The sequence below is a fragment of the Anabas testudineus genome, chromosome 17 (assembly GCF_900324465.2).
Source record: "Anabas testudineus chromosome 17, fAnaTes1.2, whole genome shotgun sequence".
In the NCBI taxonomy this organism is placed as follows: Eukaryota; Metazoa; Chordata; class Actinopteri; order Anabantiformes; family Anabantidae; genus Anabas; species Anabas testudineus.
Window position 1 is genome coordinate 11,023,774 of NC_046626.1, and position 17,397 is coordinate 11,041,170.

The 17,397-nt window shown below is 40.7% G+C and overlaps 1 protein-coding gene across 2 annotated transcripts; it reads right to left on the bottom strand.

The window, feature by feature from the left end:
• Positions 1-2,303: 2,303 nt before the first annotated feature.
• rc3h1b (ring finger and CCCH-type domains 1b) lies at positions 2,304-17,119 on the bottom strand. Of its 2 annotated transcripts, XM_026373855.1 has the most exons (20): positions 16,997-17,119; positions 15,255-15,669; positions 13,931-14,051; positions 12,258-12,497; positions 11,939-12,114; positions 11,528-11,728; positions 11,249-11,381; positions 10,683-10,801; positions 10,366-10,478; positions 9,979-10,224; positions 9,238-9,449; positions 8,700-9,103; positions 8,427-8,585; positions 8,080-8,235; positions 7,475-7,697; positions 7,253-7,346; positions 7,024-7,120; positions 6,680-6,895; positions 6,295-6,392; positions 6,035-6,191 (listed from the first exon to the last, which is right to left on the bottom strand). In XM_026373855.1, exons 2-20 carry the CDS (start codon positions 15,483-15,485, stop codon positions 6,035-6,037), a joined length of 3,396 nt encoding a protein of 1,131 aa, XP_026229640.1. In that variant the 5' UTR covers positions 15,486-15,669; positions 16,997-17,119. The 2 variants fall into 2 exon arrangements, with proteins under 2 accessions (XP_026229641.1, XP_026229640.1); XM_026373856.1 differs by lacking the exon at positions 16,997-17,119 and having other exon boundaries at positions 2,304-6,191; positions 15,255-15,485.
• Between the last annotated feature and the right edge of the window lie 278 nt (positions 17,120-17,397).

Genomic DNA, 17,397 nt, shown 5'->3' on the forward strand with positions numbered 1-17,397 from the left:
TGAGATGCGATCAGTGTGCACTAACTGCAGAAGAACTGTGATTTAGAAGAAAATTCAGATTCCTGACAAACATACAACATAAGTTACACACAAAAAGAATCACTGAACACATGATTTGCAGCAGCAGAGTCAGAGTCCAAACCTCAGTCCAGTTGAGAATTTGTGGCTGGACTTGAAAAGGGCAACCTAACACAGCTCGAGCAGTTTTGTAAAGACTGGGGGAATAGAGCAGTGTCCAGATGTGCAAAGCTTACTGAGACCTATGCACACAAGGTGCCATTGTAGAGAGCTGTTACTAACAGCTAACAACTATTTTTCTTTCTATTCATGTGTGAATAGTTCAGGTGTATTTTCTGCAACTCCTCTACCTGATGAAATAATAGTGTAATACAATAAAATGTAAATGGGCAGAACTCAAGTTTATTTACCAGGGTTTGTGGAAATGTTGTACAAAATAAGAAACACCTGCCAATATACAAATGTTAGGGGCCCTATGAGAAATGGTGGAATTACTCCTTTAAGTGCTTCTAGAAATATAGTCAGTAAAGTTGTAACGGTGTGTAACAAACATGGAATCACTAAAACCAGCCTTGAATGTTTTCATGGTGCAAAATTGGAATTTGTTACCATTGAGCTTTATTGAAAAAATACAACTCTGGACTGCAACAGTAATAACCATTGTTGGTTAAATGCATGTTGTTGCTTTCTCTGCGTTAATTATTTCAATTCAATTCAATTCAATTCAATTTTATTTGTATAGCGCCAATTTACAACAGAAGTTATCTCAAGGCACTTTACAGTGTAAGGTTTAAGACCTTACAGAAAATATTTATACAAAAAATTATAGAGAAAACCCAACAATCCCATTTGAGCAAGCTTTAGGCAACAGTGGAGAGGAAAAACTCCCTTTAGAGGAAGAAACCTCCAGCAGAACCAGGCTCATAGTGGGCGGCCATCTGCCTCGACCGGTTGGGGTGAGTGGAAAGAGAAGAGAGAAAAGAACAGCAGGCAATAAAGACAACAACAAGCATCAAGAACATTGGGCAGATGAACTGGATTCTGGAGATGTACAGCTCCAGGCCGAGGATACCTGCAGAAAAGTACAGAGAGAGGGAGACAGAGAGGAGGAAACACAACTAAAAGAGAGAGAAGACACAAAGTTAATGACATGCAATGGTGGCATTTGCATTGATACAGGAGAAAGGAGAGAGGAGAGGAGCTCAGTTTATCAGTAGAGGTCCCCCAGCAGAATAACCTATATCAGCATAACTAAGAGATGGTTCAGAGTCACCTGATCCATCTGTAACTATAAGCTTTATAAAAAAGGAAAGTTTTAAGTCTAGTCTTAAATGTAGAGACGCTGTCTGCCTCCCGAACCTGAACTGGGAGCTGGTTCCACAGGAGAGGGGCTTGGTAGCTTAAGGCTCTGCCTCCCATTCTACATTTGGAAACTCTAGGAACCACAAGTAAACCTGCAGTCTGAGAACGGAGAGTTCTGCTTGGAAGATATGGAACTATGAGGTCTTTAAGATAAGATGGAGCCTGATTATTAAGGGATTTCTAAGTTAGGAGAAGAATTTTAAATTCAATTCTGGATTTAACAGGGAGCCAATGGAGAGAAGCTAACGTTGGAGAAATATGATCTCTCTTGCTAATTCCAGTCAGAACTCTGGCTGCAGCATTTTGGATTAACTGGAGGCTCTTTAATGAGTTATTGGGACATCCCATTAATAAGGAATTACAATAGTCCAGTCTGGAAGTAACAAATGCATGGACTAGTTTTTCAGCATCACTTTGGGACAGGATGCTCCTAATTTTAACTTTAATGTTTCTTAGGTGAAAAAAGGCAGTTCTAGAGATTTCTTTGATGTATGAAGTGAAGGAGATATCCTGATCAAAGATAACTCCGAGGTTTCTTACAGTATTACTTGAGGCCAGAACTAAGTCATCAATGGTGAGAATGTGTTTAGACATAGTGTCTCTGAGATTTTTAGGCCCAAACAGTATAACCTCTGTCTTGTTTGGATTTAGGAGAAGGAAATTGGAGGACATCCAGGTCTTTATGTCTTTTAAGCATTCCTGAAGTTTGACTAATTGATTAGTTTCTCCTGGTTTCATAGATAAATATAGCTGGGTATCATCTGCATAACAATGGAAATTTATAGAGTGTTTCCTAATAATATTGCCTAAAGGGGACATATATAAAGTGAAAAGAATTTCCAGGTATAAAAAGTTATATTTTCACTTTTTGCTGGTTAAAGTTTTGTGTTTCTGACCTTTGAGAAAACAAAAAGACACCGACATTCAGAGTTAGCAATATCATTTAATCTTTCCCCCTCAGCTTAGAATCACTGTTGCACATAAGTTACATTTTGTTTTCTAATTTCACAGGTTCATTTTTTTTTCCTCTCTTCAAACTTCCAGTTTGACCTCCATCTCATATCAAACAAAAAAAAGCAGATTGTATTATACAAAAATGCAAACCAATTTCACACAGTGAATTCTCTTACAAAGTCATAAAATGGCGTAATAATGGCTACATCCACATTGGAAGAAGATAATTCTAGACATTCCTTAATGGAGTATAATATACATATAAAAACTTCTTTTTTCTTGCTGAAATCAAACCTGTACCTTAATTTAAGAGATATTTTACAAGGGCGTAATTTATATAAAAAAGCCATTTGTGAATTTCCCCAGAAAGTCAGGGAATAAAATGTGAGCCTCAAACAGCAGAAACAGAGTTCAGGGTGGTAGTGGAGGGGTTAACAGGTCATGTAAATGAAGGCTAGAGGCCGCGGTTCCACGCAACAAAAACACACAGGGGATTGAAATGAATATCTTTGCTCCTTCCTATATAGTAAACCACCCCTATGCGTCATGTGTGTATGGGTTCTGTTAAGCTAAAGGCATTTTAGACTCACTCAGATCTGTAGGGAGCTGTCATGTAGAACCAGCACTGTGACTGTTGCTTTACTAGCACTGGAGTGAAAGAAAACAATAATTTTGACAATCATGGCATAACTATTTCCCCTCTTTTTCTAATAACTTGCCGACATTCTTTAACTTTGGCCAATTTTGGGGTGAATAATTGTGAAAAGGAACAAAACTTTAACAAATGTAACTCTGATACTTTTGCAGCTGTTGACTACACATCAGGTCAGATGACACATTAGAGACTGTAAGACTTGCAGGTCAGTAAATTCACTCACTATTGCAGAAACAAAAACAAGAGAAAGAAAACAAATCTACAAACCCAGCTAGATCAACATTTCCTTAAAAAAACAAAAGAAATACATTTTGCCTCCAATCTTGCGATTGGCATTACTGCATTGTTGCAGGTTGGTTTGATGTTTTCAAAAGGGGCGAGGGGTCTGCTCGAGTCCACCTATAGGACTCTAAGTCATGCCAATTCAGTGTCAAGCAGTATTTTTGAGAAAATCTCGTGCTCCGAAAGCAAACAAGGTAAAGGAGCATTGCAAGAGGCTTTAAGGCCATCCTTTTCTTAGAGACTTCCTGAATATCCTCTTGGGGGGTGGGGTGGAAAAGAACCCAAACACTTTTCTAATACCTCAACACTATCACCCAGTACAGCACACTTTGAGGGGAAAAACAAAACAAAAGAAAGAAAAAAAAATCAGGGTACATTTTCTACAATACAATCTAGCACACACAAAACATCTCCAAAAGTTTTCCAAAGTTACAGGATTTTGTCTTCTTCGGAAGCATAGTCTATAAAGAACATCTTTGTTTGAACACAAAAGATTAAGTGAACACACATCAATGCGCACAGAAGTCCTTCATCTGGGAAAGGATAAAGTCTGTGTTGGCAACCAGTGGACAGAAAACAAATAAAAAAAACAACAAAAAACATTTTGCTGATTCTAAGTAGAGATCATTTAATATAAATGCTGCGCAAATAGAATAAGAGGTGGCACGTTAATAGTGCTTTAGTATATTAATGTATGTATACATACTCATATGTATAAGTGAGCTGTGTACCTAAACAATAAACGTAGCGAGGAGCAACCAGAGGCTTGAAGTGTGGTTGGAAAAATTACAACAAAAGAAAACCCAAAACATCTGCTATCGTGCCGCTGATCAATTGGAATAGATCCCCATCAAACAACGCTGGATGAGGATGTCAGACACAAAGACGTCTGTGTTTACTTAATCGACTCATCAGTTATCAGGGATTTGTCAAACTGTCAGTTTCTCAGTGCCCCTCGTCTGACCGAATGGAGGCTTCAACTAACTAAACGGACTTGATCCAGAGCTTCTCCTCTACCCTTTAACCGTTCAAGCACAAGGACTCACTCTTTCTCAGCAGAGCTGCAAAACTGTAGCCAGTCATGCTAATTGTTTACACAAGGCAAAGAGCTCCGTGTTGAGCATCAGCAGTAAACAATTCACACGATGGAGAAAGAACAATAATAAGTGATAATGGTGGTGATGATGACAGCTGGTTATGAGCAGAAATACTGCATGTGAGTCAAGAAAACACTGTCCTACTCACTAATAAAGATAGAAATGTTAAGGAACTTGTCCAATCTGACTTAACCAGCCATTTGTGAAAGTTTGTTTAACCCTAAGTAACTAACATTATTATCCTCCGCTGTAAACATGATTTCTAATGTACAATGCAGACACTGTGACAGTTCCCTTTCTAAGAGTGCACTTAGTAGGTTTATGGGAGGGAAGGACATGCATCCAATTCAGCCCTTCACTAGGTATGCATCAGCCCCCAAAATCGTAACAATGTAAAGCATTGTAAAGCAAAACAAAATTTAACAAAAAGTACACAAGGGAAGGCAACTTCATAGAAGTTAGGAGAACAAATGACAAGATAATCCCAATGGGGAGGCTTTTTTTCTGTGTGGCCAGATGAGAGGAGGAGGGAAATCCTTATTTCTTTCCCCTGATGTCACAAAGTCAAGTCTACACTCATTCACCAGTCATGAAGTTAAAAGATGCACTTTCTCACAGCTTGAAAAAAGAAGAAGAAAAAAAGCTATTTTTGAATGAGCTGTGATAAACTTCACAACATCGTGTGCTTGGATTGAATGCAACCCTTGGGAGCACAGGCGAAAGGCATTGCAGCCAACCAACATCAGGTCACACCACAACCAAGAGAAGCACATAGTAGATTCCCTTATAGAAAACACGAGGAAATTTATCAAAAAGGCAGTCTTTAAAACAGAATGCTCCAATTAAATATAGAATATACTGCTTTCAAGTATGAAACAGACATATCATGTGTTCATAAAATGCACTATTATTAAAAAAAAAAAAAAAAAAAAAAAAATCATATCTTCTCATGGCAGTTGAGGAAGTGCATGTGGTGCAAAAGTGATGTCCGAAACACCCTGCATCTCCATTTTGGCTAAATACTGCTGAATATTGTACTGCTTTTCCCTCCTCAAACCATCTAGATCTGAGCAACCACTTTTTTTTTTACGATTCTGGGGGCGAGCACCAAATCACGCTTCGGCCGTTTCCTTCAACACCTTCACAGATCAGACTGTAATGTGAGAGTTTGTTCAGGGCGCACATGATCCGACAGTATTTGTTGATCTGCTCCTTTGTATCTAACCGTTCATTTACATGTATGCTGGGAGCCCTAAACAAAAAATCGTACATGGGGAAGATCAATCAAATACTTGACTATAGTTCTGTGTTTAAAAATGAAACGGGCATGTCCTTTTTCTATGAAGCTACTTTTACACTGTCAAGATCACCACCATTTGTCTTCCTGAAATATCTATTGTGAGCCTTGTTAATCTATAATCCCAGTACAAATAGAAAAAAAAAAAGAAACACACACAAGAAATGTTATTATATGCCCTGGTTTCCAGGCAAGGAAAGTCATTAAAAAAAAGCTCATTCACAGAACAAAAAGAAAGAAAATTCATATCACGGCAGATACTGCTCATCTTCTAAATAGAATGGGTGTATGTGTGCCTGTGCATGCTTTTCAATCGAGCATCTTGAGTGTGTGCGTGTGTGTATGTGTGTGAGTGTAAGTGTGTACTGCCTAGGAACAGGAATGGACAACACCATTCTTCTGCACCTCTGAGCCAGTGGCACCTGGATCAGAACACAGGCTCAATGCAGATGTCTTATTGGTCAGTGACAGCATGGACCCGCCCACTGCACTTTCTTGCAGACTGCTGGAGCCATTAGACACTTCACTGAAAGGGGGGAAAAAGAGCCCAGGTGAGAATTGGAAAGAGGTTATGTTAATATTGTAATGGAAATGTACACATATTTATGTTTAAGTGTGTGTACACTCACCCAAGAGCAAGTGAGATTTCTTCAAGCTTGTGCTCTGGCTGTCCATTTTCTGCAGGTTTCATCTTGTACTGCTGAACATCATGTGCGACTTGGTTTTCCTGGTTTGGAAATATATAAAAACACAGTTGGCACTTGAAACTGTAGTACAAAAGAGTCTCAATACGCAGTGTGGTATAGTGTGGTGGTAATATAGGGGTTCCACAAGGAGAGGCTGAAGCGATTCTCAAAGAAGTGAGATTGTGTTACAATAATTTAAATATCCATTTTGTTAAGAACCCAGTGGGATGTTGTTAGGTGTTCTTCTTCAACCTTAACAGGACCTTTAGCTTTTTTTTTCTTATCCTAAATTCTATCTGAATAGTTAAGAGTTTTTTGTCCCTCTTACCATGGCCATTTCACGGGTCCTTTTGCCGATCTCTCTCTCCACTTGGTGGAGCTCCAGGCTCAGCTGTTCACTGGAGACAGCTGTTGCACTTGCTCCCCCTGCTGGCCACTTGGGCTGCTGCTGCTGGACTGCTGCCACTTGGCCCTGGCTGGGCCGCACAGGCTGGCCTGCTAATGCACTGGCCTCCCTCTGCAGCATCAAAGAGTTACTTGCAGCCTATAGTAATAAGGTAGTGAAGAGGATGAGTGTGCATCGTAGCCATTCTGCTGGAATAGCTAAAAACAGCTTTAAGCCTTATTTCAAAATCTTTAAAAAGTTGAATTTTCACAGCTCTGCATACACACCTCCATGCTATGCATCTGCGTCTGCTGGGTGATCTGCTGGTTGACCTGTTGCAGCTCAATCTTTAACTGTTCTCTGTCTGTGGCTGCCATAGGTAGGCTGTGAAAGTTAAAAGCAAAAAAAAAAAAAAAGAGAGGGAAATTTACATAACCACTTTATCATCTTAGATCAGAAGCTTTCACTTTCACATATGCACTTCTGTTTTTTTCCAAAAAGAAACACAGGCCTCACCGCTCATTAAAGTGTCCCTGAGAGGAGGAGGCAGTCTGGTGGGAGGGGTACGGAGCTCCACCCCACCCTCCATGGCTTTCATATGCGTATTCAGCTGTAGATAAGAGGAAATAATCATATTGCATGTGCTCACAATTTGTTTTTAAAGTTTTAATTTCCTGTCAATGCACACTGACATTTAACAATCACTATTAGCAGGTTGTCATACACATGGCTGCTTACCTGGCATTGCCATGTGTTTAGAGTTTGGGTTCTGGGAAGTGGATGCCATAGCCGGCACAGGGCCAGTGGTCTGGTAGCCAGTCTTTGAGGTGCGGGAAATGGCACCGAAGCGTGACACAGTGGGCTGGGGGCCAAATGGGATAATGGGGTCATCATCTTTGACCTCTGCACCTCTTCGAGGAGCATCCAGTGATGGCTCCCTCAGACCCTTTGCCTCCACATTCTGACAGACGGTAGAGGAGGGAAGAGTTAGTAAAGGAGAGACTATTATATGGCGAAATCTGAGGATGAGAATGTGAGCAACATGTTCTTTTCTTTTTTGATACAGTGGTTAAACCAACATTGTTTCTGTCAGCAGAATAAAGAGAGTAAATATGAATATGCACACTAGGGAGTATGAGTGTGCATTCTGGTACAACAAAAAAAACTATCAAGTAACACAATCGCGAAAGTCCGCTATCACTCAGTTCATGTACGTAAGTTGTTACAGTCCTAAAGTCCTTTGTGCATCAATGCTCAATCATTCACAACAGAATGACAATGCAAAAGAATCTATTATTAATATCTACTTGACATGATTAATTAATGTATCCATCTGAACTCACCATCATCTCCATGGTGCCAGGAACCATAACATCTTTGGGCTTGGCATCCTTTGTGCCAATGTATGAGCCAATGGTTTCACAAGACCAGGGAGAGTATTGTCCAGTATAGTCAGCCTCTCTGCATTTCACAATGGTTTTTGAGCTCTCTTCACCATACTGCAGGCACAGAACATATAAAAGAAACAGCTGTCACTGAAATGTGTTTGCAATCAACCAATACTTTTTTTTTTTTTTTTTTTAAACAGTATTTCCATTACACCTCTGTGTCACTTACAGTAGTTGTGTCAAATGTTAGAGTTTAATGCCCTGTATGAGTTTCAAAGAGATGACACTGACTCAGTGCTAACCTCAAGAGGGTAGTCGCTGGGGAAAGGATGAGAAAGAGTTGGGGAGGCAGCAAATGGTGGTGGAGAAATGACCTTTCTTTCCTCCAGCTGGGATAACAGCTCCTGTCGACGTCGGTGAAGATAGTCCAGGCTGGGCTGTGAACCACTGTATGGTGGCCCCTATGAAAACACAGAATTACTGTTGCTGAACCACTGGGAGTTTTTTTTTTTAGAGATGTGTAATTTGCATGATCTCACAAAGACACAAATAAAGAACAATCCAAACATACTCACCCTAGCATAACCCCTCATGGGTGGAGCCTGGGCACCAGGTGGATAGTAGCCATCTGGTGGATATCTATCCCGTGCAGTGGGCTCCTGGTGGTAAAGGGGGTTAGGCTGTCCTGCTGATGGTGGGGCAACATCCAGAGGTGCAGGACTCATTCTAACCAGGCTATCTCTCTGAGATGCGTAAGGCTGTGGGGGAGGTGGTGGGCCAGAGTAGGCCCCATGGCGACCTCGGTCATAATGCGGCGGATGAGGGTAGGAGAAGGTTTGGCCAGAGTGAGGAGCCTGGTAAGAGCGCTCTGGAGGACCATAGCCCGGATATGGGTCCTGGTAAGGGGGTCCTGAATCACTGGGGACCTGAGGGTTACGGATGTAATCCCGTGGAACATATGGATGTTGGTAGGGGTACCCTGAGAAACAAAAACAGACTATTATTCAACTCTCTTTTGGAAATTATTTCCAGATACAAAGAAAAACACAGCAAATTTTCATCTGTTCCACACAAAATGTTCATTACACGTTATTCATTTTACAGGACCCTTACCTGTGGGATATTGTGATGGCTCATACTGAGATGCAGAAGGTGGTGGGCGAGTGTCATAGCACATCTCAGCGAGCTGTGACTGGGGGTAGACTTGTGAACCTCTGGGTACCACAGGCATATGCTTCACCCCAGACAGGTGGTCTGCTGGCATCCTTGGGTGGGCAATGGCATGAGGTGGCAGAGTCATACCGGGTTTGGGCACAGGGTCCAGGCTACAGGAAAAAATGTCCAATTAGAAAACACCTCATATAACTGTGTCGCTGACAGAGTTAACATACACTTAGGTTAACTGTACTGTAATGGAGCATATATTTGGAGCAGATACGCTTTTTTCTCTACTTCTTCACATACTTAAGAAGCACACGTCACAGATATTAACTAAATAGTGAGAGAAGCTGTTGCTTCCCGATTCCTTAAAATTTTTGCTTTGCTTTCATCAAGCGATTCCACTCCTCTACTTTCTCTGTCTTTAGTAAAATACCAATTTGAAAATTGATGTTCTGCTGTTCTGGGCTGCTGAAGTGCATGTAAATGCAGTGACTCACTGCTAGAGCATGCAGAATTACACTTTACAGACCCGGTCATGTTTGTTTGGCCAGACAGGTTTACAAGTAGATGCTTTTATGTGATATCAAATAATCATCACCCCACAGACGATGTGTCCTCCCCACTGCAGACTGTTGGCACATAGTTTTATGTTCTTTAGCTTCAAGCTAAATTTACTAACTTAATTATACTCACACATCAGGTGGTGATCCTGGGGCACTGGGACTCCCTCCATCCAACTTTACAGTTTTACGTAGCAGTTCATATGGGACTGTATCTGTGCCACGAGGAATGAGCTGGGGCAGAGAGGGAGTAACGCTGCCATTGGGGAGGGGTGAAGTCTTCCGGGTCACTGCTACATCAAGTGGAAGGCCCTCATCTGGCATAAGACCTCCAGGGCCAGGGAGGCGAGCTGCCAGACGTTTATTCATCTTACGATACCTGACAAATATAAAACACAATACAATGTTTATAAGAAAAACAGGTATTTCTGGATAAAAGGGAGGAGGAAAATGGTTAAAATTCAAATGCAATGTCTTTTTTAAACAAGAACTGCAGCATGTTGATATATGTCGGACTCACTTCTCCAGTTCTTCCTGAGAATGAGCAAAGGTGCAGCTGGCTCCACGTGGACAACCTCCTTTCTGCTTCATGTCACGACACATGTATGTCTTGTACTTGCTGTGCTGTGGAGGCTGAAGAGAGACATCAAGTATTAATAAAACACTCAACATTTAATGTTATTAAATAAAAGTACAAGCTGAGCTGTGACTCAAAACTCAAAGCTGTTCATAATACACATTACAATGTGTATTATGAACAAGGCTCATTCAACAAAATGGAAATTCTGGACAGATCAACAGCATTCTTCACCTTAGCTCAGGTTGGTTCAAACTAACCTGTTGGGGATCAGCTCCTTTCTTGCTGTGGTTCTGGATGAAGTCGACCAAGCCATGCACCACTGTCTTCACGGCTACCAACCCCTTCTCAAGCTGCTCCCATGTAGGAGGGGGGGCATCTGGGAAAACAATATATGAGAACATTATATGAGAAAATTGTATATGATAGTTTACTATCATATTAAAGGGACTATTGAGCAGTCCACGTGTTCTGTTTGTCAACCACTTCACTTCTCTCTTTAGATAATATTTAGTTAAGATCGTAAAATGTACACAATACTTCATTCACATGTCCACTGGCTCAAAAACACAGCTAAAAGTCAAAACACAAAAGTATGACTTCTGGAAAATATATATGCAAAAAAAACAAAAAAAAAAAAAACAAGAAACTCTAAATTATATATAAACCAACTAATCAGTTATCAAATATAGTGAGATGTGTAGTACATAAATATATTTAACATACAAAGGTTACATTATACTGGTTAAAATGTGATTCTCTATGAGTTTGACTTACTCCTTACATCACTTCAAAAACAAGATTGTTGTGTTAACTTATTTCTTACCGGGGCTGGGATCAATGTTGGCCAGCAGCTCTAGGTGAGGCCGCAGCCTGTTGAGGTTGGCTGGGTCACCAGTCCTCTGCAATGCAATCGTCAGCTCCTGAACACTCTGAGCAAAAGACGCCGGCGTCTGCAGCTATGCCAGAAGCAGAGAGACAGAGACTTAATGCTTTGGTAGGTTTATGTCTGACAGGCTTTATATGAAGAAAACTGCATCGTTAGCAAAGGACATGACTCACTTTCTAAGAAATTGGCAACAAACAAAACCATTTACTTGCACACCTTATCTATGATTGACTGCATGTGTGACTTGTGAGACTGATCTCCATATAGCAGAGAAGACCACTGGTCAGGTGCAATGCGCAGGCCACCCTCCATGGCAATCTGAACAATCTGAGAGTCATGCTCACGCCGCAGAGCCTCGTAAGTACGAAACTCCTCTTTCAGCTGCATCAGAGATGAATCTTCATCACGTTTGGTCACCTAGAAAGCCACAGAAGACACACATGATTTTTTCCCCTCCTCTACCACCCACCATTTCTACTTTGAATTCAAATTAATTTTCGTGGTCATTCTAATTTTGAAGCGACTGGCCTCACTGTTTACCAGCAACACATGACCCACTTTTTTTTTTTCCCAAAAAAAGTCAAGACATTTGCTTAGATTTCTTCTGATTAACAGGCAGAGACATACCTTAAAGCAGGATGCCCTGTAGAGGAGCTGTACCACATGGCCTATACTAGTTTTAGAGGCCTGTGGAAAGCGTGGCTCCAGCCTTTGGACTACAAAGAGAACCAACACCTTTCTAGACAAAGCTGAGCCATCCTCTAGGGCAAGGAGGACCAACTTTAGAGCTTCCTCCTGCATGGCTGTGGGAGGAAATACACAAGCACGCAGTGAGTTAACAGCTTCATTGTCAAAAAGCCCTAAGAACAGACATTCATTGAGGGATGCATATGCACGTATATGTCTGGGATTTTTGTACATTACAGGTTAAGGGAAAACATGCTACCTGGGCCGAGGAATTGACATCCTCGCGCACGGACAGCAGCCCACAGATTGGACGAGAGCTGCTGGGGATTCTGGTGCTGCAAGATGAGTTCGGTGACGGTTCGCTCACCCAGAGAGCGGGCGGCTCTCATGGCTCTAACGCGGCCCTCCTCCTCCACCAGCTGGCAGTGGACCAGAGTTACCAGTTTCCTCTGCATGGGTCGACTCAGCATGCTCTGGGCAGTACTGCTCAGACCCACACCTGGTGAGAGATCAGACAGGGCAACTGGTAAACCAAGGGCAAAAAAAATGTTAAGAATTTAAATTCCAAATATTCTTGTATTATGTTTATTCCAGTTGCTTAAATGAGAAATACATTTGATATAAACTTGTAATGATTCAACTGTGAGTGGCAATTGCAGATTCTATTTAATCAAGGAATGAATCATGTTAAAATATTAATAATTAACATGCCAATTAATAGGGGGATTTCTCAAAGCCTGCAAAATGTATTATTACTTATTTAATGACAATATTTAATAGATCATTTTCACGACTACAAACCAAACCAGCTGATTTAGACATTAACCACAATAATTATCTAATCTTCTGTTGTCTAGCACACAGAACAATCACATAAGCCCAGTATCTGAGAGTGAGATCAACGTGTCAGGGAGCTTACATAAGGTCATAAGATCATTACAGAATAATGCTGTCTCATTTTTAAATTCAAGTCTAGAATATAATAGTGCCTCATAGAAATTTTAATTAGCCTTTTAATTCGCTTTGCACAGCTGATTTCTTTTTCAGACATGCTGTGTTTAAGCTGTGTGTCTCTTCACTCTCTTCCTGCACTGTTACTCTGCTGCTACATGAACACAGCATTAAAAATCAGCAAGAATGTAAATTCCATTCTCCCACTGTTTTCTCTGAGTAATCTGGTTACTTAATTGCATGTAAACACTTTCAAGGACAGCAGCTCAGAGAAAGAGAAGCTTGGAAACAGCTCTTTATTTGGTTTGCACTAATAAATGCTGCTGCATGCAAGCTGTTATAACTGACAAAACGTACAGTTATTTTTTTCTATATCATCATAGATAACATTATCACAAACTTCCTTGAAATATTGTGCTTTAATTTAGAGGGCACCATCCACCCCTCTAACAAACATACACATAATGCAAACAAATTGTAGTTTAGTAGAGTATGGTGTAATACTAGTACTAATACTATACTTCCAACTACTAAAAAAATAATGTCTGCCACGTGTAGTTTAGCAAGTTTAAATTAGATGATTTGTCTTTAATCATGTTTACAAGAAGTGTCCTACTTAACAACCTAATGATGTCATAGCCACAACTTTTTTGGCAGCTCCAAGTACACGAATTCGAGCACAAACTGATGATTTTAGAAATATTGGTCTCAATGGATAAAAATAATCACTTTTTGTAATCATTGTTTCCAACCATTCATGCATGCAGAAAACACAGGATCATAAACAGGCCATTAATGTTCACCTATCATCAGTATTCTCACACATTCAACCACATGGATGTCAAAATTATTGTGTAATGCTTAACTTCCCACATTAAAAACAACCTCCAGCATTCAAAGTCATTGCAACTGCACATTATATTATATTATAAAGGAGGAACAAACTATAAAGAAAATAAGCATGTTTGCGTGTGCAATTACCTCGGGTGTTGCTGAGGGGTTTGAGGTAGAGGGCCAGCTCCTCCACACACTGCCTGGCTTCCTCATAATGCTGCGAGTCCTCTGGACTGGTAATCAAGGCAACTGGCTGAGCCTTAGGAACCTGTAGCAGAACACAGAGGGTCAAAGAGTTAAGACACTTCACAGCAACAAATGAAACCTTTCAGTGGAATTATGTCTCAACAATGCTGCTTATGCTAAGGTATTCTGAATTTTCTCACTGTCTAATTTATGAGCTTAAGCTGTTTTTATTAACTAACTACTAATTAATACCAAAAGACTTATTTGTGTGTGTAGATTTCTATGTACAAGAAAGTCTATGTTAGCATAAAAATTAAAAAAGCAAAATAAAAAATAATAATGGTACAAAACTACCTCCATTACACTGTGATGACAAATGTCATGCTCAGTGTCCTAAAAAGCTCAATTTTATAAATCCATTATTTGGTAATGTTTCTGTGATGAATGTTAGATTACGTTCCACTAAAAATTGTTCCATTTACAAACATAGAGAAAAAAAGTGTCTCACAAGAAACTTCTTATCTGACATTTTGACAGCCATTGTTTTGAAGTCTCTATTCTCTGCATATTATACAAGGTGTGCTAAACAGCACCTATTGTGGTGTACAATGCTAATAATTTTATTTTTTTTTGCAGGCCCACTTTACAAGCTTTGTGCTAGCTTTGTGCTAGCAAAGCGACATCCACTGAAACTATCAAAATAAATATTTCATACTGACAGAGATAATCTGCGGCTGGGGCACTGTATATGATAAATGGGCTAACTTTCATGATCAATGATACAGTTCCAAACAATGGGATAAAACGTTCACGACTGTTTCTGCTTAAACCTGTGTATAATACTTTGAACAAATATAAAACATTCTAAACTAATGCCAACATAGTGCTGTTGTCCATTATTATGCGGAGTACACATGCAAACTTGTCAGAGAAAATTCATCTGTGCCTCACCCTTTCGGGCAAACAGGAACTCTTTACTGATTGCACACAGTAACCCAACAGAATTGGAGTCATTGCTCAATGATTGGAGTATGACTCACAAAGGAATCTCCAGAGTATGTGCACATCATGTAATAGACCATTTGTAATATTCCAAAACAATCCACAAATAGTAGTTACAGAAAACGTTAATGTCAAGATGGGAAAAGCAGCAAAGAGGCCAACCCCCGTCCTCAAGGCCCACTGTCCTGCTGGTTTTCCAGCCACCTGATCATCAGTGGGTAGGGAAACAACCAGAATAGTGGAAATAAATAAGTGGACTAAAACACACAGACACACGTCTTACCTGGCCTCCCACCAGCTGTAACAGGGCTGTGTTGACAGGTAGCTGCTCGATGTCTGTGCTGATGGCTGTCTGGTCAAAGGGACAGGCCTTGCGGTGTAACTTGTTCAGGCACATCTTGCAGACAGTATGTCCACAGCCCAAACTTATGGGCCGACGAACAGTCTCCTCAAATGTCTGTGTGCAGATTGGGCACAGCAGGAACTCTGTCCATTGTGGAGCTTGCACTGGCATGGCTATATGTTGATGGGACGAGTGTGTGTAAATATATGTAAGCTTTAACACAGAGAAAAAATATAATAATAATAATAATATATATGGAAGATTCCACTGGAATCAAGATTTTTTTCTTCCGAACTCAATCGTTCTTAAATGTCCTCACACATTGTGGATTTTAGATCACATCACGTGATGAATACTGTGAAAGAGAAGAAAGTTAAAGTCAATTAACAGGGCCCAATCCACATTCACCAATTTCCATATTTTAGCATCTGAGTCTAAATGTGGCCTAATAATGCCTGCTCTCTTAACCTATATTCCTGCATTTCTACATACATTAGTGAACACAGCTGTGTTGCCTCTGACTGCATCTGTTAAATAATGCATTAAAGGCGGTGGATGGCAAAGTTTCTAGTCGGACTACTGATACTTTAGTGAATTAAACATAAAATCTAGGTCGCAGTTTAAGTACTTGCCTTTGACTACTCTCCAGTCGCACTATGTGCTGTTCAGTCGTAACGTAAAACAAATAAAAAGAAATCCGATGTGACACAGTACATATTTGTAAAATACTGCTGAAACAAGCCCCGGAGAAAAATCAAAACAACTGCTCTGTGGCCTACTTAGAGGAGCTGGTTTCCACTATGACTATGGACAAAGGGTCCCGAAGAGGCTAACAACCAAGTCCTTCTTCGCTATCTAACTTGTCATGAAGCTAATGGAGTTGAGCAGCATTCAGATATCACAAAGTAACAAACATTACAAGTTAATTTACTCGTCCACTTAATTTTAATGGCTACAATCATCTCGTAGTCATGTGTATTTTAATACCCAATAATGATTTCTCTGATATGAGGCGATCCTGTGGCTAACTAATTGTAGCTTACTTTTAGCAAGCTAAGCTATGGGTGGCTAGTTCGCTAGGCTGGCTAACACACAAACGTCGTTTGACAAAAGAAATAAGCAATTATTTAGTAATCTACATCATACCACTGCTTGGTCACAACACAGCGATTACTCTATATGTAGCTTTGGACGTGGAGCTGTTATACTTCTTAAAACATTAGTTATCATCTTGTGTGTTTGGTCAAGGAAACGATAGCTTGAGACGAAACAGTGACACTGAGGAGTGAAGCCATTTGACTTGCAACAACGAGATTATGTAACGATCGCATCCGAAACTATCAAGCAATCCGGCTGCCTTTAAAATCACTTTAATCTCCACAAACACACTAAATTAACCGATGTGCCAAACATATTTTCTATCGTAATACTACGGTGGTGCTTTGGTCACATTTTGAGAAGCAGCTAACAAGCGTTCTCGTCGGGCTGAGCACAGAAGGCTAACAGGCTAGCGACAACCAAACTCCTCCCTGTAGTAGCAGTTAGCTTGTCAGCTAGCTGCCTATCGTGTTAGCAACAACTAACCATAGCTATGCGTCATTAATGTTACTAAAACAAAATATGCAACTTCTATTGTTAGCGTCCGTCGGGACAAAGTGACCACGAATGCCGGTACTACTCACTCATTCCAACAGACTTGGAAGATTTTCATAGTTTTTTAGGAAATTGCTGCGATATTTTCTTGCCATGTCGACGGTGCAGCTTAGCTGCTGCTGAGGTTTGGGGAGGGTGTCAACAGACTCACTAGCCGGTTACAGCTAGCTGGGCAAGGTTGCGTGTGCGTGTGCGTGCGGGCATCGTGTGCTAATGGCGCCCCCTGCTGCCTGTACACGGCCATAGCGGGAAAAACGGAGCAGCATCTGCCAGCCTGCTCTCCACATCTGGGGATTGTCACAACTGGCGGGCAGAGCTGCGTCCCAGTTAGGATCAGAAAACATGAAGAGAAGGAGAAAGAGAGAGGGTGGTGTCGCTGGGATGAACTACAAGAATTAGGCCTGTCTGATCGTCCCCAACACGCCGCAGC